This window comes from Mesoplodon densirostris, chromosome 2 (assembly GCF_025265405.1).
Source record: "Mesoplodon densirostris isolate mMesDen1 chromosome 2, mMesDen1 primary haplotype, whole genome shotgun sequence".
NCBI lineage: Eukaryota > Metazoa > Chordata > Mammalia > Artiodactyla > Ziphiidae > Mesoplodon > Mesoplodon densirostris.
Genome location: NC_082662.1, coordinates 120,090,436 through 120,113,520, shown reverse-complemented (window position 1 = coordinate 120,113,520; position 23,085 = coordinate 120,090,436). Strand labels below are relative to the sequence as shown.

The following is a 23,085-nucleotide window of genomic DNA, read 5'->3' as shown; positions in this document are numbered from 1 at the left end:
AGCTGCTTTGTGTTATATAGGTTCTTGAAATGGATGCAAAGCTTATGAACTTTCAGCTTTTTTTATTCCTAATATGTGCACTTAAGACTATACATTTTCCTGTAAGCACAGCTTTAGTCACATCTAAGTTTTGGTACGTAATATTTTTATTATCATTCATTTCAAATTATTTTCTAACTCCAATTGTGATTTTTTGGGGGGTTACTTAGAAGTAGTGTATTTCATAACTTCTAGTTACTTTTTTGTTACTGATTTGTAGCTTAACTACAAGTCAAGAAACACACTTTGTATAATTTTAATACTTTGAAATTTGTTAAAATTTGCCTTATAGCACAATATGGTCAGTTTTAAAAATGTTCCAAGTGTGCTTGAAAATAATTTGTAATTTAAAGTTTTGGAGTACAGTGACTATATATCTGCTTGTTGAATCAAATTTTCTGCTCACGTTTAAGTTTTTTATATCCTTACTAATTTTTTGGGGGGGTGTGTCTACTGGTTCTGAAAGAGGTATCCTCTATCAGTGGATGACAGCAGTATGTTAAATCTCCTATTATGATAGTGAATTTGTCTATTTTATTTCCTTGTAGCTCTGTTGCTCTATGTAATTTGAAGTGCATACAAATTTAAAACTTCCTGGTAAATTGGACTTGTTGATATTAAGTGCCCTTGTTTATTTCTAGTAACGCTTTTGCTTTCAAGTCTACTGTATCTGTTATTATATAATTTCCTTTTGGTTTATATTTGCACAGTATATCTTTTTCAATTCTTTTACTTTCAACCTTTTTGAACCATTGTTTTTTTTTTGTGGTACGAGGGCTTCTCTCTGTTGTGGCCTCTCCCGTTGCCGAGCACAGGCTCCAGACGCGCAGGCTCAGTGGCCATGGCTCATGGGCCCAGCCGCTCCGCGGCATGTGGGATCTTCCTGGACCGGGGCACAAACCCGCGACCCCTGCATCGGCAGGCGGACTCTCAACCGCTGCGCCACCAGGGAAGCCCTAGGCCATCAGCCTTTTTTTTTTTTTTTTTTCCGGTACGCGGGCCTCTCACGGTTGTGGCCTCTCCCGTTGCGGAGCACAGGCTCCGGACGCGCAGGCTCAGCGGCCATGGCTCACGGGCCCAGCCGCTCTGCGGCTTGTGGGATCTTCCCGGACCGGGGCACGAAGCTGTGTCCCCTGCATTGGCAGGCGGACTCTCAACCACTGCGCCACCAGGGAAGCCCTATTTTTTTTTTTAATAAAACTTTTAAAATTAATTTTTGGCTGCATTGGGTCTTCGTTGCTGCGTGTGGACTCTCTCTAGTTGTGGCGAGCGGGGGCTACTCTTCGTTGTGGTGTGCGGGCTTCTCATTGTGGTGGCTTCTCTTGTTGTGGAGCACGTGCTCTAGGCGTGCGGGCTTCAGTAGTTGTGGTACACAGGCTTTGTTGCTCCATGGCATTTGGGATCTTCCCGGACCAGGGCTTGAACCCGTGTCCCCTGCATGGGCAGGCAGATTCTTAACCACTGCACCACCAGGGAAGTCCCTGTACCGTTACGTTTTAGATAGTTTCTAGTATTTTATATTAATTACGATTGGCTATTAATACATGTGGAAGTAATTTTAAAGGGTATGTATAATCTTTCCACTGATCTAAGGTGACACCTTTATCAATACAAAATTTCCTCACATATTTGGGTCTATCCAAGAACATGATATTATTTTCCGTTTGATCAAGTTCTCTTTTATGTGGGTAGCATTTTATTTTATTTTATTTTATTTATACATTTATTTATTTAGTTTTGCTGCATTGGGTCTTGGTTGCTGTGCATGGGCTTTCTCTAGTTGCTGAGAGCGTGGGCATCTCATTGTGGAGGCTTCTTCTGTTGTGGAGCACGGGGGCTCTAGGCACATGGGCTTCAGTAGTTGTGGCTCATGGGCTCTAGAGTACAGTCTCAGTAGTTGTGGCGCACGGGCTTAGTTGCTCCATGGCATGTGGGATCTTCCTGGTCCAGGGCTCGAACCCATGTCCCCTTCATTGGCAGGCGGATTCGTAACTACTGCACCACCAGGGAAGCCCGTGGGTAGCATTTTAAAATTTCATTCATACTGGGAATTCCCTGGCTGTCTAGTGGTTAGAGCTCTGTGCTTTCACTGCCAAGGACACAGGTTCAATCCCTGGTCAGGGAACTAAGATCCTGCAAGCCATGCAGCACAGGGAAAAAAATTTTTTTTCATTCATGCAGATCTTGCCCATTCTTGTTAATTATTCCTAGGCATTTTATCTGACTTGTCACTATTGGGTCTTTTTTTTTGATTATACTTTTAACTTATTGTTTATATATAAGGGATATTTATTTCTGCATGTTATTTCCCCTCCCAACCACCACTTTACTAAATTCTATTATATGTAATAATTTTAAAGTTGATTCTCATGATTATATCTATGTAAATAAGCTATCATCTGCAATAATGATAATTACATTATTATTTTAGCTATATAAAAGGTTTATAAATAGCTAAAGCTTGGAAGAAAACATTAAGGAATGAGGTAAAATGAGTTAGGAAAAGTCTTTTTGTTAGTTATAAGTTCATTAATGATTAGCTAAAATGGTAACAGGATTCTTAGCATTTTAAATGAGTTCAGGGCCTGGACACATGGTATTCTAGAAATCAGAAATATTTGTAAGTGAAATTGTTTTCTGTCTAGGTCATCTGAGGAACACACAATATAGCAAATGTCCAAATTTTCAAAGAGGGAAATTCTAGATGGTGAATTCTGGAAACTAAAAAACTAAGATTATTGATTCTTAGTAAAACTGTAGAAGTTATTAAAGAGTATTTTATGAATAGAAAAGAAAGCAGTGATCCCCAGATGCCTACAGTGGTTCATGGCGATGTGATTCAGTCTCCCAAGGTGTCGGCTGTTCCTTGCCTTTGGGCCTTTAGCAGGTATCCTCTCAGCCTGGGATATTCCTCCCTTTTCTTCAAGAAGGCTGGCTCCTTTGGGTCCTTTGGGTCTCAGCTTCCATGTCACCTCCTCAAAGAGAGCTTTCCCTGATCATTCATTTCTCTGTCACAGCATTCTGTTCTTTTCCTTCATAGCACCTATCTCAATTTAAAATGATATATTTGCTATTTTCTTTCCTTAGTGTCAGTCTACCCATGTAAACTCCATGAAGACATGGACTATGTCTGTTTTGTTTACCACTGTGTATCCTATCCTATATGCCTATCACAGTACTTGACATTAGTAAATGCCTAACGTATATTTATTAAGTAAATGACTGAATGACTTTCCTTGTCAGTGTTACTAGATTAACAGACTAGAACATCATAGAGACAGTACATCTTGACTTCAGGAAAATGTAACAGTTTCCTGATATGTTCTTTGAAAAAGATAGTGAATTTGCTAAAATATAGAATCATTTTTATTTGACTGAACAACCAACCAAAGAGAATTAATTCTCTAATTAGCTGGTGGGGTTGGTAAGACAGGGCTGTTTTTTGTCATGGCCTGCCTGTGGGATAACCAATGACTTGGAAAAATCATCCCCATGGGGGCAGCAGAGAGCATTAATAAAGAACCTCCTGAATTTCTGAAACCTGGTGAAAATTGTTATATATAAATATTAGGTAACATTTATCCGCTGCTTACAATGAGCTAGGCCCTGTGTTGACACTGCACATATATTATTTAATATAATCATTAAAACAGGGACCTATGATATGGATGTTATTTTATATTTGCCCTTTTTACAGATGAGAAAACAAGCTCAGAGAAGAAACTTGCCCAAAGTCATATTAGTGAGGGTCAGAGCTGGCAAATGAAGGGAACAGGTTAAGAAGAATTTTGGACAGCAGATCATTAGGATTCAGTGACTGATTGTGGTCCCTACTCTTCTATTCAGGAGCCAGCAGACACTGGAATTCTAGCTAAGGGCTTACAGCTAGGTTTGAAGTACAACTGAAATTAGGAGCAAGTATGATGCTTGGGTGAAAATGAGTAGCTAGAGCAGCTTGGAGTTAATGGGAAACCAAGACCTAGAGAGGACTGTCAGGTCAGCAAGTCATTGTAGGATAAAGTTCAAGAGGAAAGCCCAGGGAGGGACATAGGGATCAGAGTGGGTCTGGAAGAGTCAAGAGGATACTTGTGACAATAGGTTGCTAACAGGGTATAGAATTCTTTAAGGGAATGTCTGGTTTAAAAGGATTTTAATTCTGGCAGAGCTGGGGAACAGCATGGACTGGGACAAGCAGCCTCAATAGAGTATTCAGATTAAAAAAGATAAGAGATCTACTATAATTTGAATTGGTAGTACCATTGACTGGGAAAAAAATATTTAGTAGGGACATAGTAGCTATCTGAAGGGCTGACATTTAGCTCTGATGTGTTGATCCAGAGGAAAAGAAAACAGGAACAATAAATGGAAGTTACAAAGAGATTTTTCCAAGTCCAGAAAAAAAAAAAAGGGCGTTTCTAACCACTGAAAATTAGAGTGAATTGAGAATTAAGTGCAGGACATACTGGAAATGGGAGCATGTGAAAGGTAGCCGAAGGATGTCAGTTTAATGATTCTAGTGAAGGAAGAGATAATTGTGGGAATAGAGTGTATTGAGAAGCAGAAAAGAATGGGATTCAGAGTCCAGTTGGAGGGGCCCGTCTTTGAAAGCTGGAGGGATGTTATCTCAGCTGAGGCTCCAAGGAAGAGACAGGAACTGATATAAAGGAAGGGACATGAAAAGCGGAGGAGCAGGAGAATCCTACATAGGGTTCTCAATCTTCTGAGAGAGTTTTCTCGAGTTTTTAGTTGAAGTAAGGAGAGGGTGGAAAAAGAACATCAGGCAAGAGATGAAGTTTTTGCTTTAACTGCAGAGATGATGTACAGTTTAAGCCAAAGGGGAACAGCTACTTAGCGACAACTAACAAAAAATCTTAGTGTTTGAAATAATTTTTCTCAGTGCTGGGCATGAGAGTGCCTGTCTCCTTGGTTTAATTAGTATTTATCCCATTTCACCTCAGGAAATCTGCTCAGCTCTCTTTATTGGCATTATGATCTCTTCAGCACCTATTATATCTCAAGGCTTCATGTTTTTTGTCTGTCTTTTGTTTTGGCCACGCAGCATGGCATGTGGGATCTTAGTTCCTTGACCACGGATCAAACCTGTGCCCCCTGCGGTGGAAGCATGGAGTCCTAACCACTGGACTGCCAGGGAATTCCCAAAGGCTTCATGTTTTAAGAGTAAATTGCCAGGGTCCCCCAAACAGAAAACTTTCCTACAAATGCAGTCATGAATGGACTAAGGAACAGCTGGCCAGGCAACTGTCCCAATGTCTTGAATTTGTAAAATTTAGTTAAGGTTTGGCCCCAGGGAAAAGGATTAGGTCCTTCCAGTCCTATAGAGGAAGAGGGATTACTTTGAAGGCCTAATGAAGAAAAATCCCAGTCCTTCCTTTAGCTTTCCATTCTGAGTGAAGAAGGCAATCTATCTTTTCCCCAGAGGCTGCAAAGAGCAGATAGGACACCATACTATTAGAGAAGGCAGTCCTCAGCATGGACTCTCCTCTCTAATCCTCTAAATGGGGTTGGGTTAAGTTTAGGAGACGGGCTCATGGAAAGGAATTACTACCATGATGTCAAGATTGCTAGGTATCAAACCACTTCTGGATATGGGTAGGGAGAGAACATGACTCTATTTTAAGAAATAGTGCCTGCATCTGCCTCTTTTGTGGGCTTATGTGGGTGGGGCACATCCCCCTTCCATATATCACAGCTAGCTACCTCTGTCCTGATGACTCATCCACTAGGAAAAGTTAGGGAGTAATCTGTGAAGAAAATGAGAATATAGGGGAGGCTGTTTACAACAGAACAGAGTACCAGTATGGGGTGGTGGTGAAGCGGGGGTAGACATTTTTGACTTTTTCTAATGGATATCTCTTCCCTTCAACTGTGTGAAGTAGAGGTTGTTCATTCTTCCACTCCTGTAGGAAAGGGTGGCAGGGTATCATCCTTCTCTTTGCAATCCACTGCTACTTTCAGATGATTGTGCTCTCATCCTCTTGTAAAAACTCTTCCTCCTTTAAAGCTTATGCCATTTGGTTCTAGTACCCTTTATCCCTCATGCTTACTGAGAACTCCAGTGCCTATTAAATAACCTCTCTGTGCCAACTCTTCCTATCTGGGTGGTTTTAGGAAAATCCATGTGATCATTAGCTAGTTTTTGACCTTCTTAACTCTAACTTATACTCCTACTTTCTTTTTTTAAATTAATTATTTTATTATTTTTTATGTTTTGGTTGTGTCAGGTCTTTGTTGCGGCATACAGGATCTTTCATTGCAGTGCGCGTGGGCTTCTCTCTAGTTGCGGCATGCGCGTTTTCTCTCTCTGTAGTTGTGGCGCGCAGGCTCCAGAGCACACAGGCTCTGTAGTTTGCAGCATGCGGGCTCTCTAGTTGAGGCGTGCAAGCTTAGCTGCCCCGCAGCATGTGGGAATCTTAGTTCCTCGACCAGGGATCGAGCCCATGTCCCCTGCGTTGGAAGGCGGATTCTTTACCACTGGACAACCAGGGAAGTCCCTACTCCTACTTTCAATTCCTTAACTTTACCATTTCTGGCAACACAAGTTTTTCTTGCTGGCAGCTTAAGGGCCATAGTAAAGAATGGGAGAGGAAGCATTCTTGACTGTGGAAATATTAGTGGTGCCAGAACTGGCTGGTGTTGACTTCAAGACCCACTGAAAGACTGGGACTGGCAACCACGACACATAAGGATGGAACAACATGGGGGTTGAATTCCACGTGATGTTTGGTGACGGTTCAAGATCTGGATTTGACCTTTATGCCAAGTTCCCAGGAAACCTGAGTCTGGAGCTAGCTTTTAACCTTTCTTGTTAGCTGCCTTTCTGGGGACATCTGACACTTTTAATACCTTCCATCCTCTTGAAACACTCTCTTCCTTCTGATTCTGTGACAATTAGGATCCAGTGTTTTTCTTCCTCACTGGTTGTTCCTTTTCAAAGATTCTCCAAGGGCTCTCCTACTTGTGCCTGCCTTAAACGTCAGAATTACCAAGGCACTCTTCTTAGCCCTCTGCTGTTCTCTGGGGAGCTTATCCAAATCTATGGCTTCAACTACCACTGAAATGTTCATGATCCCGAAATTCTGGCCTATACATCATCGGAGTTTTTAAAAAGCAGATTTCTATAAAGGTAATATATGTTATGTACACAGTAAAACAAATTCAAACAGTAAAGATGAATCTAAAATAAAAAGCATAAGTTTCATCCCTCCCAGGCCCACTCTTCATAGTTAATTTTTTAACGCTCGTGTAAATATGTAAGTATTCTTCTGCACTTGCTTTTTTTCCATGCCATTTGGACATTTCCATCTGGCTGTCCCACATATCTAAAACTCCTTCCCTTTCTTTGTAATTCTCCCTCATGCTATACCCTACTGCTAGCCTCTTTCTACGGTCAACACCGTGAAGAAATTGTCTTTACACACTGTGCTTTGCCAGTCACTCAATTTACCTCAATGTTGTTTCTACCCCCACTGTATCTCTGAAACAGCTTTCTCCAAAATTACTAAACGACTGACTTGTTGCAAAATCCATTGGACACATTTTAGTCCACATCTTACCTGATCTGTTATGTTTGACACTGACCAGTTTCCTTGATACTTCTCTCCTGGTTTCTTCTTTCCTTTCCTTCTCAATGTCCTCTTTTCCTCTCTCTTCCCTCATGTCATCTCAAATTCCTCTTTCTAGGCCATCTTAGTCACTTCCATGGTTTCAACAACCTTCTATATTCACACACTAGGGCGCCACCCCGCCCCCCAAACTTTCCTTTTGGACTCCCAACCCACCTTATCTAATATTCTATTGTCTAATGGATATCCCACAGGCACCTAAAACTCACTCTTCCCCCACCCCAAACAACAATGAAAATGGCATTATTCCCCAGGTGCCCAAGCCAGAACACTGGGAAATACCTTGGATTCCTCCCTCAGCCTCATACCCATTTCCGATCAGTTTTCCCCATCTGCACTCCCCACTTCTAGAGGACAGACCGCTGTAGTCTCTTACCAGGGTAAGAGCTTCCCAATTGTTCTTGCCTCTAACTTCACGCCCTCCAATTCATTCTCCTCATTGCAACCAGTGATCTTTCTAAAACGCAAATATATTTGTTCACACCTCTGCTAAGACTCTCCAAAACCTATTCATTACCCTTAGGATAAAATAAACTAATTTACAAGGCCTTGCGTAAACAGGCCCCTCCCAACCTCCGGGACTCATCTATTACCTCTCTTTTAACCAAACCAGGCTGCTGGCAGCTCCGGAAGGTACCTAGCCCCCGACCCCCAATTCCCAACAGTCCAGTATTCAGCTCAGGCGACACTTCCTTCATGAAGTGGGTGCTCAAAAACCAAATGCTCAAAAAGTGAAATCCGAGAGGGCATCTGAGCAGCACTTTCTGTTCCGGACCCAAGTTTACGGAACGTCCGGGTTACCAGGAAGCTCAGAGCAAAGGTCAAACCCAGATCATGAACCTTCCCCCAAGTTCGCTGGGCAATCCGACCCCCGTAATATTCCGCCCTTATGCGTCATGGCTGCCAGTCGCAGTCTTTCAATGGATCTTGAAGTCGACACCAGACAGCTCCGACCCCACCAACGTTTCCACACTCAAGAACGCAACCCTCTCTCATGCCTTACTACGGCCCTGAAGCCGTCCTGAAGAAAAACTTGCGTTGCCAGCTTGCCCCAAAGCAAGATGGCTGCCAATCTCTATTCTCCGCTACCGAAATGAAGCTATCCACTCCCCGTTTAATGCCGCTGCCAGGCTGCCCTCAACTAGCATGGCTACTCCGGCTCATGCCTCACTATGGTCTCGAAGCCGCCACTAACCGGCCAGGTTCCGGGAGGCGCTGTTCAGGATGCAGCCACCCCCGCCCGCCTCTCCCCTCCCCCACGCCCGCGGCGGCGGCGGCGGCGGCTGGAGCCCGGATGCGGCACCGTGAGACAGGCCCGGGAGAGCGGCGCGGATGGATCCAACATGGCGGCGCCGAGCCTGAGCCGAGAGTGAGGCGGCGGGGCGGCCGGAGTGGGGAGGGGGAGTCGAGCGGGACGGGGCGGGGCGGGGCCGGGCGGGGCCGCAAAGGGCTTGGGGAAGGAAAGTGGAGGGGGAGGCGGTGGCGACGTCTAGCCTGAGAACCTGAAGAGAGGGAGGTGACGGGACGCTGCAAGGTGGGGGAGGGGAGCGGCCAAGGGGGGCGTGCGGGGGAGGTGGCAACTGTGGGAGAGGGCAGGGTCGAGGCGGAGGAGTGGGGCAGGGGAGGGGCGTAAACAAGGGCCGAGGCTGGACCAGGCTAGGGGTATTAGAGAGGCCGAGGTGGGGAGTGGGGCTGCGGTCCCGCCCGGCTGAGGGGGTAGGAACGGGAAGGGGGGGCCGACGGTGTGAAGGGGAAGGGGGCTTGTGGCATGTGGTTGGAAGAAGGACTGGACTCTTGTAAGGGGTGTTGTGGAGAGGTGGGAAAAGGTGAAGATTGGATTTGAGACGTTTGGGGGTAGGTTCTGAAAGTGTTAAATTGGAGGTGGGAGGGGGAAGGGCCTAGGGGAGAATTTGGGTGGAAAAGGAGAGGACGGAGGTTTGGGGAATGGAGAGCGTGTCGGTGTGACGAGGTAATGGAGAAAGTGAGAGACTAGGAGGAAAGTTTGGGAGGAAGGGGAATGGGATGGGAGATAGGACAGTGTAGCTGCACGAGTGATAGAGGTTCAGGGGTTTCCCTTTCCCCTGTAGAAAGGAAGAGAGAGCAGAGTTAAGCAGCATCAGTTACAGCCAATTCTAATTGCCAGGCCTTTAGCTTTTACTAGGGTGGGAAGGGCAGAAGGGAATGGTCATGTGGATTTGGAGAATTGGGGTTGGATGAGGGTTCAACTGGATTTCCAAAAGCTGCCTAGCTTACTGCTCCCTTGTTTTTCCTGGTTAAAAAAAGAAGAGAAAATGGGGAGCCTGGTATCGCTGGAATGTGGAAGGAGTAAAGGACTTTTCTAGTTTTAAACAATTAGCAATGCCAGAATGGGGAAACAGCCATGCTATGTTGGAACGCTGTTTGCAGGGAACAGAAAACACAGGATGGTGTGTGTCTAGGCAGCCATGCTAATTAAATGAGTGCTTTCGTTTCCAGACCCTTCTTTTGCTGTTTAAGTGCTAGGAGCGGGGGTCAGTATCCATACCTAAAAGATGCTCCCTGGTGAAATGTAGATGTTTGACTGGATGCTGCCCCAGTGGATATTTTGTTCTCACTGTGTGTGAGAATTTGGAGGATAGTTCTGGTCTCATAAGTGAAGTAATGGAAAGAAAGTGCCTTCTTTGACTGTAACCACTTTCCTCCTAGTTCATCTAAAGATGAAAGTCAATGTTAATACTGTAACAAAGTAGGTGAGCCTCATAAGGAGTTGAGGAGTCAGGTGAGGTGTCAGAGGATAATTGGTTTTCCCACAAGTTGTTGAATTTGGGACCTTTCTTGCCCTAAGCCACTGAGACTGGAAATTCTTGGAGTTGGTATTGCGTTGTGAATTGGGTAATAGAAGGTTAGGGAAGCCTGGGCACTTTGATGGGAGTGAGTTCTCTCATTTAGCTTGGAGTGGATCATTTCAATTTAAATGGCTTTAGGCTTGTCTGTATATTTTTGCAGCTGAGATTGACTACCTCTTTGAGGTTTCAAAATAAAGCTTGAAAATTGACGCTTCCCCCTCTTATTTGTTTTTGCTTTGCTGCTGGCTTTGAACCTTGTGCTAGGAAGAGACCTGGGAAATTAAGTTTCTTGCAGAGGTAAGTCTGGAACTTTTTATTGTTTTCAAACAATGGAAGGGAATGGAAATGGCATGAAATGGAAATGGCATATTGGGAGTTGAGCTCAGTAATGGGGTAGCTGACAGGGAAAATGGGTTTTCAGTGTGTAAGATCTGTTGCAGTCATTGTCCCTTTGGGCCACTGGAGATTGGTAGGAGGGAAAGAACAGAAATTAGGTGTCTTAGGGCAAGACTCCAGCCTTGTTTTGTTATTATCTAGCCTTCGTGGTCAGCTCTGAGAGAAACATTTTTTTTTTTGCGGTACGCGGGCCTCTCACTGTTGTGGCCTCTCCCGTTGCGGAGCACAGGCTTCGGACGCGCAGGCTCAGCGGCCATGGCTCACGGGCCCAGCCGCTCCGCGGCATGTGGGATCTTCCCGGACCGGGGCACGAACCCGTGTCCCCTGCATCGGCAGGCGGACTCTCCACCACTGCGCCACCAGGGAAGCCCTGAGAGAAACATTTTTAAACATATGGAACTTTGTACTCTAGTACAGTGTATACTAAATGTTGCCCTTGGAGGGTTGCTGAGGCACCTGCCCTGGGAAGGCTTTTCCTCTAGCTTACTCTTTCTCCTAGTTGTTCTGGAATCTTCATTTTGAAAACACAGTTTGTAATTCTGACTTCCAGATATTTGGTTACATTTTCTTGGTCCTACCAGCAAGAAGGCTCTTTATGTAGTCGTCTTAGTCATCTTTAAGGTTTTCCTTGTCCTTTACATTTCAGGTTTCAAGACATCACTCTTTTTTAGATTTTTCACGTGACTTTCCCTCTCACAGGGCTTCTGAGAGAGTCAGATACCTCTAGTTCTTTTGGGATGAAACTAGACTGTTGTTTTCATTTCAAGGCATCACTCTTTATTTCTTCCACATGACTTCTAAGGGCTTCTGAGAGAATCAAGTACCTCAAAAAATACAGATCTCATCCCAGGTTGGGATGAGACTAGACTTTGCATGGAAGTAGAAATCTAATAGATAACGGTTAGTCAAGAGGAAGTCCTGTAGATACATATAGATTGTTTGTTGGCCCTTGGCTGGCTTGGACCTTCCAAAAGAAAACGAACAACAAAAAATCCTGCAGCTCCAGGAAATGCAGCAATCATCAGAATAAAGAATTAGTCTTGGGAACCTATTAAGGGTGATCCATATACGTTAGGCTCTCAAATAGACCCAAATCAACCAGCAGGATCAGGACTCTTGTTTACTGGAGTGTTTGTCTCTTGGTGTCTGGCAATATTTCAAGCACCAAGATTCTGAAGTTCTTTCTAATCTTCAGTTTTAGAGGGGGTATGTTCTCCTCACTGCTCTGATACTTTTCACCTAGGATCTCTATAATTTAAGCTGAGTTCCTTCGATTCACTGCCACAGAAAGCTGAGTATATTTTGGTTTAAGAGGAAGTTGGCCACGTTCTTTTAGTGCTGAAGTTAGATCCATGGAACCCCCATCTGGGTTGCTGAGTGAGTGAACTCACCATCCTAGATGATAATTAAGTGGGGAGGGCTGCCTATTAGTCTGCATGCCAGCCTCCTGACATTTCTCCCAAGGACAAGCATGGCCTTGGGAAACTTCTGCCTCTTCTGCATTTTGCTTCATTGCATAAGCAGTATAAGTCTGATCAGCGGCCTAACAAGGAAGGGTCTGCTTTTGGTCTAGTTTTGGGACTTTAAAGATGGCTGCAAGGTTTAAGTGCAGGATCCTCTCTGTCTGTCTTGCAGAGGATGGCATTTCTCTGATCTGCACAGAAATTTAGATTGAACTAGGTCAAATTAGACCTCCTGGGATGGGGCGGAAGGGAGTGTAGTCCTGTCACCTGCTGTTCACCTAAATGGCAACAGCAGGTGATAGACAAGCCAAGGTTGGAGTGGGATGGAACTCTTTAGTTAAGTTAAGTGAGTCTTTGTCTGACTGGCTTTTCTTCTGGAATATTGTTTGATGGGTTTGGGTTGGAGGGACCAAATTACTTCCTTTTCCAGATATAGGATGGAAGCGACATGCTGTCTCTCCTTCTGACCCTTCATCATGCTCCATCTAGAATAGGATTTCTCATCTTTAGCATTATTGACATTTTGGGCCAGATAATTCTTTGTTTTAAGAGGCCGTCCTGTGCATTATAGGATGTTTAGCATCATCCATCGCATTTACTCACTGTACGCCAGTAGCACCCTCCCAGTCATGACAATCTAAAATGACTCCAGACATCGCTGAATTCCCCTGCAGGGCAAATCGCCCCTGGTTGAGAACCACTGACCTAGAAGCTCTGATAATTCCTGTCACTTTGATCCAGCCTAGGATCTACGACTTAATGGTGGCTGTTTTTTCCTCAAATCTGGGGAGTTAACCCTCAGGGTTGAAACCTATTGTAGAATTGCATCCATTGATACATAATTAGGACCACAGTGCTTTCCTGTATTCTTCATTTTCCAGTGACCAGGTATGTGGGGACAATATTTCCTAATTTCCTGGGGTTTGAATTAGGGAGTTCTGAAGCAGCCTGCTCTTCTGATTGGTTGAATGTGAAACCTGCCCATCTGTTTTTTATGGGACCCACATAATGAACAGCTGGCCAAGGGGAACAGGTGGGATAGGGAACAAGGAGAAGTTGTAGGGGCTCTAAGGAGACTCAGTTTTCTCATGTTACCTGCTATGAGCAAGAAGTTGTTTTCCTTCAGTCCCCTCTGTTTGTAGCCGGTGACTGCAGCAGGTGAAACAAGAGAGGAAGAGACAAGGAAAACCAGTCAATAGTTGAATTGCTATTTTCCCTGTTGTTTCCCATGCTTTGGGTGGGACATCTGGGCTCTCATAACTAGATACGGGCTATATTTCCTGTCCACATATCTGAACCCATGGTATGGGGCTAGGTGATTACAGGGTGGCCCTCCCCTTTTCTTATTTGTTTATTTATTTATTTTTGGCTGTGTTGGGTCTTCGTTGCTGCGCACAGGCTTTCTTTTGTTGCATCAGGCGGGGGCTGCTCTTCGTAGCAGTGCGCAGGCTTCTCACTGCAGCGGCTTCTCTTGTTGGGGAGCACGGGCTCTAGGCACGTGGGCTCAGTAGTTGTGGCTCGCGGGCTCTAGAGCGCAGGCTCAGTAGTTGAGGCGCACGGGCTTAGTTGCTCTGCAGCATGTGGGATCTTCCCGGACCAGGGCTCGAACCCATGTCTCCTGCATTGGCAGGTGGATTCTTAACCACTGCGCCACCAGGGAAGCCCTCCCCTTTTCTTAAGGGTATGAGTCTCTGTGCTTTCGTTTCAGGATTAAAGGAGAGAACCAGGTCCTACTTGCTCTTCAATTTTCTGAGTCCCCAACAGCTTGACTTTTCTGAAGTAGTTTATAATTTTATTCTCTTTCTAACCTAGCCTCAGTTTCTTGGAGTATAAAATGGACAGAACGGCCTGTCTCGCTGTTGAGTAGGGTGCTATGGTATGGGTAGTTTTGCAATGTGGGGGAGGCTATAGCCAGTTAGAGTATATGCATGATACCTGAGTTGCATATACTTTTAATTGGGTCCTCTCACTCTTGGATTTTTGTGAGTTTTTTTCTTAATTGGTGTTGCTTATGGTGATCTCTTGGAGATTCATTTCAGTTCAACAACAGGTTACTCCTACTATATGCCAGCCTCCATCCACTGCTAGGCACTAGACACATAAAGATGAATATGACCTAGGCTCTCTACATGAGTCGCTTAAGATCTAATAGGATAATAAATACACAAATAATTTTAGTACACTTCGATAAATGGTTTAAGGGAAATATGTACAGTGTTCCATAGGATCACAGAAAAGGACTACTTATACCAGCATGGGGGTGTAGAGAATGAATTTGAAGATGGCATCTGAGCTGATTCTTAAAGGATGAGTAGGAGTTAACCATCTGAAAAAGGGTGGTAATGGGGGGTGTGGAAGAGAAGGGAGAGGGGCATTCAGGCAAAGAGACTAGTCTGAAGAAAGTTACAGAGAAATGAATTGTATGATGTATGTGAACTGTAAACAAACGGATAATGTTAGAGAATAAAAAGTGAGTTATGAGGTTGGCAAAGTAGGCAAGGCCTGATCTTGGAAGGTTTGGTGTGTTGGGTAAGGAGTCTGGAGTGTTCTTATTGGTAAGGAGGGGACTGTAGCGAGGTCTTAAGCCGAAAAGTGATGTGGTCAATTGTGCATTTTAGATAATTCAGCTGGACGTGGGGGATTGATTTAGGCAGGTTAGGGTTGGTGGCTGCAACAGCCTTAGAGAGGCTGTTGCAGTAATCCAGGTGAGAGATTACTGGGGCCTGAACCAGCGTGGTGGTGGTAGACATGGAAGGGTGAGGCAGATTTAAGAAATAGAAAGTAGCATCAACAGGAATTTATAATTGATTGGGTGATTGGAGGTTGTGGTCAGATGGTGGAGCAGTACTGGGTGGTACTCCCTGCCAGGGCAGTAAATATGAGTGGCTAGAGAGGAGGTGAAAGTTGTTGGACTTGAGGATTGGTTATTGGCTGGGTCACTGATATTACCCAGGATGATGGAGGAAATTTGTGAATTAAATGACAAAATATATAATAAATGTAGGACTGGGATTGGTCATTGACAAGGGATTGGTAAATGACAACCATGAGGAAAGGTTAGAAGGTGACATATCCAAATGGTGTGTGAACATCAGGCGAGTACAGGTGGCATAGGAGACTTACAAGAATGCTCAACCTAGGAGCTTAGTGATGTTTGTTGTTTTAAATCCATGAGTTTTGGTGGATATTTAATTAACTTTCTTAGCATTTATTCTCCTGGACTTGGTTTGATTGTAGGAAAAATGAGGTTAGGTTTGTGGAGGGATGAGTCTGGGCTGCAGAGGCCAAGGATGCTTATCTCTGAAATCTCTTAACCACTTAGGTAAGTTTTACAGTGATTTCACATGCATCTTCTCACTGGATTCTTAACTCCGAGGAGTAGTTTCTTTCATCCCTGTTTTGTAGATGGGGACAGTAAGACTTTCAAGTTAAGTGACTTAAGGTCACACAGCTACACAGTTTGTTAATGACATAGGCAGAATTTTTTTTTTAAGTCCCAGTTTTCTTTTTTCTATTTAGTTATTTATGGCTGCGCTGGGTCTTCGTTGCTGCACATGGTCTTTTTCTCTAGCTGCGGCAAGCAGGGGCTACTCTTTGTTGTGGTGCGCGGACTTCATTTTGGTGGCTTCTCTTGTTGTGGAGCATGGGCTCTAGACGTGTGGGCTTCAGTTGTTGGAGCTCGCAGGCTTAGTTGCTCCGCGGCATGTGGGATCTTCCTGGACCAGGGATCGAACCTGTGTCCCTTGCATTGGCGGGCGGATTCTTAACCACTGCACCACCAGGGAAGTCCTGAAATAGGCAGAATTAAAACTAGTTCTAACCCTAAAGGCTTTCAGTTTCCCTGTTGTCAGCCCCTAAGTTCATCTGATGCAGCTTCTATATTAGAATTTAGACTGAATTCTCTACTTCTCCTCATTTCACCTACACTTAAGGGATGAATTGATTGGGGGTGCTGGCAGGGAGAGCACAAGGGACCAAAAGCAGTATTTTGGAGGCCAGAGGAACAATTGGGGTAATATTTAATAGAAAATTCTGCTGAATATGTAGTGCTAAAATTGCAGTTAACAAGTCTTACTTAGCAGAAGTTACTATCTTTCTCCAGTAGGATATGGACTTAGGGCAGCATCTGTTGGATATACAGAGCTCTAGGCTGTATTTTTTTTTTTTCTTCTTTTTTTTTTTTTTTTTTTCTTTTTGCGGTATGCGGGCCTCTCACTGTTGTGGCCTCTCCCGTTGCGGAGCACAGGCTCCGGATGCGCAGGCCCAGCGGCCATGGCTCACGGGCCCAGCCGCTCCGCGGCATATGGGATCCTCCCAAACCGGGGCACGAACCCGTATCCCCTGCATCGGCAGGCGGACTCTCAACCACTGCGCCACCAGGGAGGCCCTAGGCTGTATTTTTTAATAAGTACTTTGTAGGGACTTCCCTGGCAGTCCAGCAGTTAAGACTCCGTGCTTCCAATGCAAGGGTCGGGGAACTAAGATCCCACATGCCGCGTGGTGCAGTCAAAAAAAAAAAAATACTTTGTAAAAGTTAGTAAACGCTTATTAAGCACTGCACTGTGCCAAGCATTGTGTTGGGCTCTGGGAATATAGGAATGGATGACTAATTCCTGCCATTGAGTGGTTCACAGGTTCTTTCCTTTTCCTTATAGTATAGTGGGGATTGCAGCTGCTGAGCAGGGATTCTGGAAAGCATTGTGCACCTGAGCCCCCAGCATGGCGGGCCTAAAGCGGAGGGCAAGCCAGGTGTGGCCCGAAGAGCATGGTGAGCAAGAGCACGGGCTGTATAGCCTGCATCGCATGTTTGACATCGTGGGCACCCACCTGACACACAGAGACGTACGAGTTCTTTCCTTCCTCTTTGTTGATGTCATTGATGACCACGAGCGTGGCCTCATCCGAAATGGACGTGACTTCTTATTGGCGCTGGAGCGCCAGGGCCGCTGTGATGAGAGTAACTTTCGCCAGGTGCTGCAGCTGCTGCGCATCATCACCCGCCATGACCTGCTGCCCTACGTCACCCTCAAGAGGAGACGGGCTGGTGAGGGTGCATTGGGGGCTGGGGACACTGGAATCAGGGAAGAGCTGTGGGCGGCCTTGTGTGAGCAGCATGGGAGGCCAAGCAGAAGGAGGCATTGACGCTGGGGAGTACTGAGGAGAAGAGGTTATGAGGCCCATTGGAGGGTTGGACTAGAAGGGAAGGGTGTATCTTTTCCTGAGTGAATCCCTCTCCCCCTACAGTGTGCCCTGATCTTGTAGACAAATATCTGGAAGAGACATCAATTCGCTACGTGACACCCAGAGCCCTCAGCGATCCAGAACCGAGGCCTCCCCACCCCCCTAAAACAGGTGAGACAATATTAACTCCCCCTAATTTCTATAATCAAGAAAGAGGACACTGGACCCATCTTTTCCCAGTTTTGCCAGCCTAAATGAAAGGACAGTGTTTCCCCCCCCCATATCTGGCCCCCCCCAAATCAGATGAGGTGTTAATGCTTCATCTGGGTCCTGTAATTGTTCCCACATTGTGTCCACCTTTCAGGTCACATTATTGATACTGCTTTTAGTGCTAAGTCTAAATGATCCTTCCTCATTCCAAGTGAAGTGTTTGAATTTCTGCTTTTACCCTACTATGTCTCCCTTTTTACCCTCTGGTCAGTGCCTCCCCACTATCCTGTGGTGTGCTGCCCCACTTCGGGCCCTCAGATGTGTAGCAAGCGGCCAGCTCGAGGGAGAGCCACACTTGGGAGCCAGCGAAAACGCCGGAAGTCAGTGACACCAGATCCCAAGGAAAAGCAGACATGCGGTGAGGAAGTTCAAGGGTTCTAGAGGTAGAGTAGACTTGAAGGGAAATACAAAGAACTGCTGGAATACTGGGCAGTTATTCTATTCAGTGTGAAGGCTCCGTTTGATTGCTGTTGCCAAGTGAGATTGAATGGTATAGTCTCTGGGAGGAGGACTCCTCTACCTTTGTGGCAGAGTACATTTCAACTCTTTCTAGGTAATACTAGATGAAAGGGATGCTGTTAGGACATCCTTATTGTAGGATGACCCAAGTCATGCTAGAGTATTAAAGTGAAATTCTGTGTCTGTTAATTAGGAAAATATCTCCTAGAATCAAGGTGCTACTTGTGAGTGATGGAAGTAATCTGACCTGGGCACCTCTTGAGTTCAGGCAAGGATTTCGGAGGTACATATAAAAGAACTAGTCCTGGGAAGAGGTCGAGAAGCTGTCAAGTGATGTTCCCAAGTTTGCTACTCTGCTCTTCTATTCAACCTTTCAAACTTGGGTGTAAACTGCAACCTCTTCTGCATATCTTCTTTTCCCCACAGACATCAGACTGCGGGTTCGGGCTGAATACTGCCAGCATGAGACTGCTCTGCAGGGCAACGTCTTCTCTAACAAGCAGGACCCACTTGAGCGCCAGTTTGAGCGCTTTAACCAGGCCAACACCATCCTCAAGTCCCGGGACCTGGGCTCCATCATCTGTGACATCAAGTTCTCTGAGCTCACCTACCTCGACGCATTCTGGCGCGACTATATCAATGGCTCGTTACTAGAGGCACTTAAAGGTGTCTTCATCACAGACTCCCTCAAGCAGGCTGTGGGCCATGAGGCCATCAAGCTGCTGGTGAACGTGGATGAGGAGGACTATGAGCTGGGCCGACAGAAACTCCTGAGGAACTTGATGCTGCAAGCATTGCCCTGACCTTTTTCCCCTTCTCACTTCTCTGGGGACTTCTCACCACCCACCTCTGGAGCTTACATACCGTTCTGGGGTTTGTTCTCTACCCTTCCAACCAATCACACCCCTGCCTTTTTTTTTTAAAGGAAAAGACAAATGAAAAATGGAAGTGGTGTTCCCCACCCCTCCCTGCACCCATGTGCCTGGGCTTCCCTTTGTTTCCCTTTTCCACTTACCCCCCTCATGTGTGTCTCTACAGCCACCTTGCCACTGAGCCATAAGACAAATGTATAGGGAGAAGCAAAGTCTATAGAACATAGTCTTTGTAAGGAATTGAAGTGATCACTGCTTTTGGGTGCAATGAGGGGTTATCAGTACTTCTGGCTTTATGAGGGCTCTTAAATTTTGTCTGAGAAACCAAAGGGCTGTCTGTAGGGAGCTGTGTGGACGGTGGGACTCTGAAGTGTATTTTGGAAATTAATCACCACCCTCTCCCAAATTATAGAATTTTTAAAAAACAAAGAAGCTGTGGCCCTTTCCACTCTCTCCTGGCCTCTGGTGCTGCTCCTCTCTGCCTCGTTCCTCCATTCCATGGCTTGAAATCTCGGCCTGGTGTGGCTCCTTTCTTTTCCCTCTTTGTCAAACCCTCTTCAAAGGAGTAATAGGTAAGCGGACTAGGTCAGCCTAGTCACCCTCCCAACTGTGGTGTGTGTGTACACACATACACAGGGTGGATGGAGAAGAGGTTGCTGATTAAAATGCACTCCCCCTAAAAAGGGGAAGGGGGAGTGTGACACTTCCTTTCCATGTTCGAGTGAAAATAAATATGTACCCTGCAGCCCTTTTCCCCTTTGCTTTCTTCTGGCTTGGGCAAAGGGCATCATAGGTGAAAGTGAAATGATTCAATATCAATTCCTTTCTTCTTTTTCTTTCCCCATCCTCTACCCCCACTCCCACCCCCAAGCTTGGGAGCATGGGGTTGGGACATGCACTGAGTGTTGCACTTTTATTTAGATAGGGAGGCATGTTGAATGAGTCAGGAGGCCTAGAACTGGAGTCTAGTCCAGCTGGTACAATACCACCTCCCCTTTCAGCTCCCAAAAGAGATATCCAGACACAGACTTTATGATTATTATATTTTTTTCATTGCCAGTGCTGCTCAGCCCTCAGCATAACTTCAGTTTTCATGAAATAAACAGTGACTATATAAAATTCCACCTTTCTAAAACTGAAATCTGAGCTCAGGTGAAAGTTTCTTCTTTCCCAAGAAGCTGAGCCTGTGTTCCAGCAAGAGAGAAAAGGTTCTCCAAGTGAGGGGAGCTGCACCTGGGTCCTGCCTACAAGTCACAGCAACACCAGCTCACAATGGGGGTCTCAACGGACAGAAGTCAAAAGTCTTAAGACAGTGGGTGACCCAGATGGCCATAGAGTTCAGGCCTACGATGCTGGAACACGGGCAGGTGTTGGCGCAACCGTCGCAGATAACTGAGGTCAATTCGGGCAAGGCAGAGGCCTGGTCCTTCAGAGCAGCGGGCCACCACTGTTCCCCAGGGATCTACCACCATGCTATGGCCATAACTTGCTCTCTTCTCATGGTGGCGTCCACACTGTGCTGCCGCCACTACGTAACACTGGCTTTCAATGGCACGGGCCCGCAGCAACACCTGGGGATGGAGGAGATAGGCGTTCACTTAAGTACAGGTAGCAGCTAGTAGGGAAGTGATAGGCCATGGAAATTACAGGCCAATCTACCCACTGTGACCATTCTGATAATTGCCTATGAATGATTTACTATGTTAACTATTCTGAGAGGCAACAATCTGGGGAAATGAATTTTCCCACTAGGTGGGAAGGAGAAGAAAATCTTTTAACTGGTAGAGCCAAGGGTGGAGAATGAGGTAAGAGAAAGCCCTTATGTTCTAAAGAGGTGTCCTCTTACCTCCCAATGGGCTGGGCCTGTAACAGATCCAAACGCTGAAGGGTAGGTAAGTATTTCTGCTCCAGCCTGAACCAATGCCAGAGAGAGTTCAGGGAACCGCATGTCATAGCAGATAGCTAGACCAATCTGGAATGAAAATAGCCTATTTAGTCCCCCACCCTGTTTTTCACAGCATCTGGTCATAAGCCCGCTACTCCACTCCTTAGGGCTTTCTATCCTCTACTACCACTTCAAAATATTCCTATTCCCCTCCCTCTTGTTCCTCTCCCACCCTCATCCTTTCACAACTCCCACCTTGCCTGCTGGTGTGCTGATAGGAGACTCAAGGCTGGGCCCAGGTATGGTAGAGTTGCTTTCATGCATAGGCCCCTGCCCTGGAATCTCTACGTCACACAGATGCGTCTTCCTATACGTGGCCACTACTGACCCTTGAGTAAGAGGGAGAGAGAGTACTCAGTGCTGGTGCTCTAGAAGCCCAGCTTAGTTCCTCTCCTCCCAAAGAGGAGATAGCTTTTAGGCTAGCGACAGAAATACAAACGCCCCTAAAACCCTTGGCCAAGGAAACAGAGTTGAGAAACAACACAGAATTCTGGAGAATCTTAGATAGAAGAGCCTGAGAAGAGGCAGGCTGAAGTCTCACCCTTGTTGTTCAGAATCACATGACAATTGTAGATTTTCTGAGTCTGCTCCCAGTCTTCGCCACGCTCATGGAAACCACCCAAGGACAGCCAGAGTCCACATTCCCTGAGGGGGAGGGGACACCGACAACTCTTCTCAAGGCTCTACCCTCGTATCTGGCAATCCTGGGACATTACCCAGAAAGAAACTACCTCTCCCTCCCCCTTTCCCTGATACCTGGCAAGCTGGGTATATTCTCCCAAAAGGTTCCCACCCAGTGGCTCAGACAGGTGAAGCGTCTCTTCAGGGTTCCGTGCAATGAAGTCAAATGCCTCAGGCAGGAAAGCCAGACAAGCGCCCAGTCTGGCAGCCTCCCGAATCAGCTCAGCACATGTTATAAAGTTCTGCTCCTTGTCTGGTGTCGATGTTACCTGGCACACAGCCACCAGGGGTAGTTCCCAGGAGGAAGAGGAGATAGCCATGGCTCTGAGGCTGTGAACGGCACAGGCAGGACTCAGACCGACTAGCATGGGGAAACCCAAGTTTAATGATAAGAGGCTAAAATGGGGAGGCAGGAAGGCTGGACTTTCCTTTGAATCTGCTCTTACAGGGCACAGTGCCCCATGGCACAATGACCCACTGATCAAATGTTCTGTGATGGTTGGCACCCCAGTGTTTCCCGCCATCCATACATTTAACAAACATTTAGTGAGCATCTACTATGTGCCAGGCACTGAGAACACAACAAAACATGTTACCTGGGCTGAGCACAAAGTACTGAGAGTCGAGGTATCCGGAGTCCAGGACACAAAAGAAGGGACAGGAGCTGGTGAGGAGGCCTGATGATGAAGCCCAACCTGAAGAAGGTGAGAAATCAGGACACCAACCCCACTCTCAAGCAATAAATTTCTAAGATCCTCTGACTTCTCTCGTCATACTGTGAAGCTGAATCAGGGCCCCGCCTGTAAAACCCCCCAAGTCTTCAAAACACTCTGTACCATAAGTAATTATGGGCTACAGAAGAGCTCATAAAGTGGGAAGATGGAGGAAAGGGCTTTGATCTCACATTAACTTGAAGCCTCTTTCCTCAGTCAAATGTTTCCGCAGTTCACAAGTCATCTCCAAGATACTTCCTTGGTTTTCCCAGCCTCTGTTCTCGACTGTGCACCTGCACAGTTTTATTGACGCAAAGCATATTTCCCCCACCAGAGTCTCTGAGGAGAAGTTCACCCTCCCTCGTTCCTCATCACCCAGGGCCCAACCCGCGCCCCACTCTCCAGTTAACCCGTCCTTCCCCGCCTCTCCCAGGGGCAGCGTCTCTGTTGCACAAGTTAAAGCATGGCAGGTGAGAGTCACCGCAGCGGTTGGGATAGGTAGTAGGTCCTACATGAAGATACGGCCAAAAACGATTCGCAGGATCCGAACCGAAGAGCGGCCAGGAGGTGGGGGAGCCGGGGGCGAGAGGGCGGTAAC

General features: G+C 46.0%; 2 protein-coding genes across 7 annotated transcripts; one reads left to right on the top strand and one right to left on the bottom strand.

Moving 5' to 3' along the window:
- Positions 1-8,832: 8,832 nt before the first annotated feature.
- On the top strand, positions 8,833-19,893 carry DEDD (death effector domain containing). Of its 4 annotated transcripts, none has more exons than XM_060090809.1 (6): positions 8,833-9,051; positions 10,772-10,804; positions 17,022-17,410; positions 17,611-17,718; positions 18,029-18,175; positions 18,703-19,893. In XM_060090809.1, the coding sequence occupies exons 3-6, from the start codon at positions 17,086-17,088 to the stop codon at positions 19,077-19,079; spliced, it is 957 nt and encodes a 318-aa protein (XP_059946792.1). In that variant the 5' UTR covers positions 8,833-9,051; positions 10,772-10,804; positions 17,022-17,085; the 3' UTR covers positions 19,080-19,893. The 4 variants fall into 4 exon arrangements, with proteins under 4 accessions (XP_059946792.1, XP_059946795.1, XP_059946793.1 ...); XM_060090810.1 differs by lacking the exon at positions 8,833-9,051 and adding an exon at positions 9,155-9,216; XM_060090811.1 differs by lacking the exon at positions 8,833-9,051 and adding an exon at positions 9,518-9,536.
- Positions 19,894-20,174: 281 nt separating this feature from the next.
- On the bottom strand, positions 20,175-23,061 carry NIT1 (nitrilase 1). 3 transcript variants are annotated; one of them, XM_060090808.1, is made up of 7 exons: positions 22,969-23,061; positions 22,371-22,469; positions 21,850-22,104; positions 21,635-21,738; positions 21,289-21,422; positions 20,995-21,120; positions 20,175-20,719 (listed from the first exon to the last, which is right to left on the bottom strand). In XM_060090808.1, exons 3-7 carry the CDS (start codon positions 22,092-22,094, stop codon positions 20,453-20,455), a joined length of 876 nt encoding a protein of 291 aa, XP_059946791.1. In that variant the 5' UTR covers positions 22,095-22,104; positions 22,371-22,469; positions 22,969-23,061; the 3' UTR covers positions 20,175-20,452. The 3 variants fall into 3 exon arrangements, with proteins under 3 accessions (XP_059946791.1, XP_059946790.1, XP_059946789.1); XM_060090807.1 differs by having other exon boundaries at positions 23,000-23,061; XM_060090806.1 differs by lacking the exon at positions 22,969-23,061 and adding an exon at positions 22,679-22,945.
- Between the last annotated feature and the right edge of the window lie 24 nt (positions 23,062-23,085).

What these genes read in the sequence shown, in the direction of transcription:
- DEDD (XM_060090812.1), top strand. Translation starts at nt 17,086, where the DNA reads ATGGCGGGCCTAAAGCGGAGGGCAAGCCAGGTGTGGCCCGAAGAGCAT. An exon ending in TCCCCACCCCCCTAAAACAG is followed by an intron (nt 17,719 to 18,028) that starts GTGAGACAATAT and finishes CCCTCTGGTCAG; the next exon opens with TGCCTCCCCACTATCCTGTG. An exon ending in CAAGGAAAAGCAGACATGCG is followed by an intron (nt 18,176 to 18,702) that starts GTGAGGAAGTTC and finishes TTTTCCCCACAG; the next exon opens with ACATCAGACTGCGGGTTCGG.
- NIT1 (XM_060090806.1), bottom strand. Translation starts at nt 22,731, where the DNA reads ATGACTTGTGAACTGCGGAAACATTTGACTGAGGAAAGAGGCTTCAAG. An exon ending in GAATATACCCAGCTTGCCAG is followed by an intron (nt 21,739 to 21,849) that starts GTATCAGGGAAA and finishes CCTCCCCCTCAG; the next exon opens with GGAATGTGGACTCTGGCTGT. An exon ending in TCAGCACACCAGCAGGCAAG is followed by an intron (nt 21,121 to 21,288) that starts GTGGGAGTTGTG and finishes TTTTCATTCCAG; the next exon opens with ATTGGTCTAGCTATCTGCTA.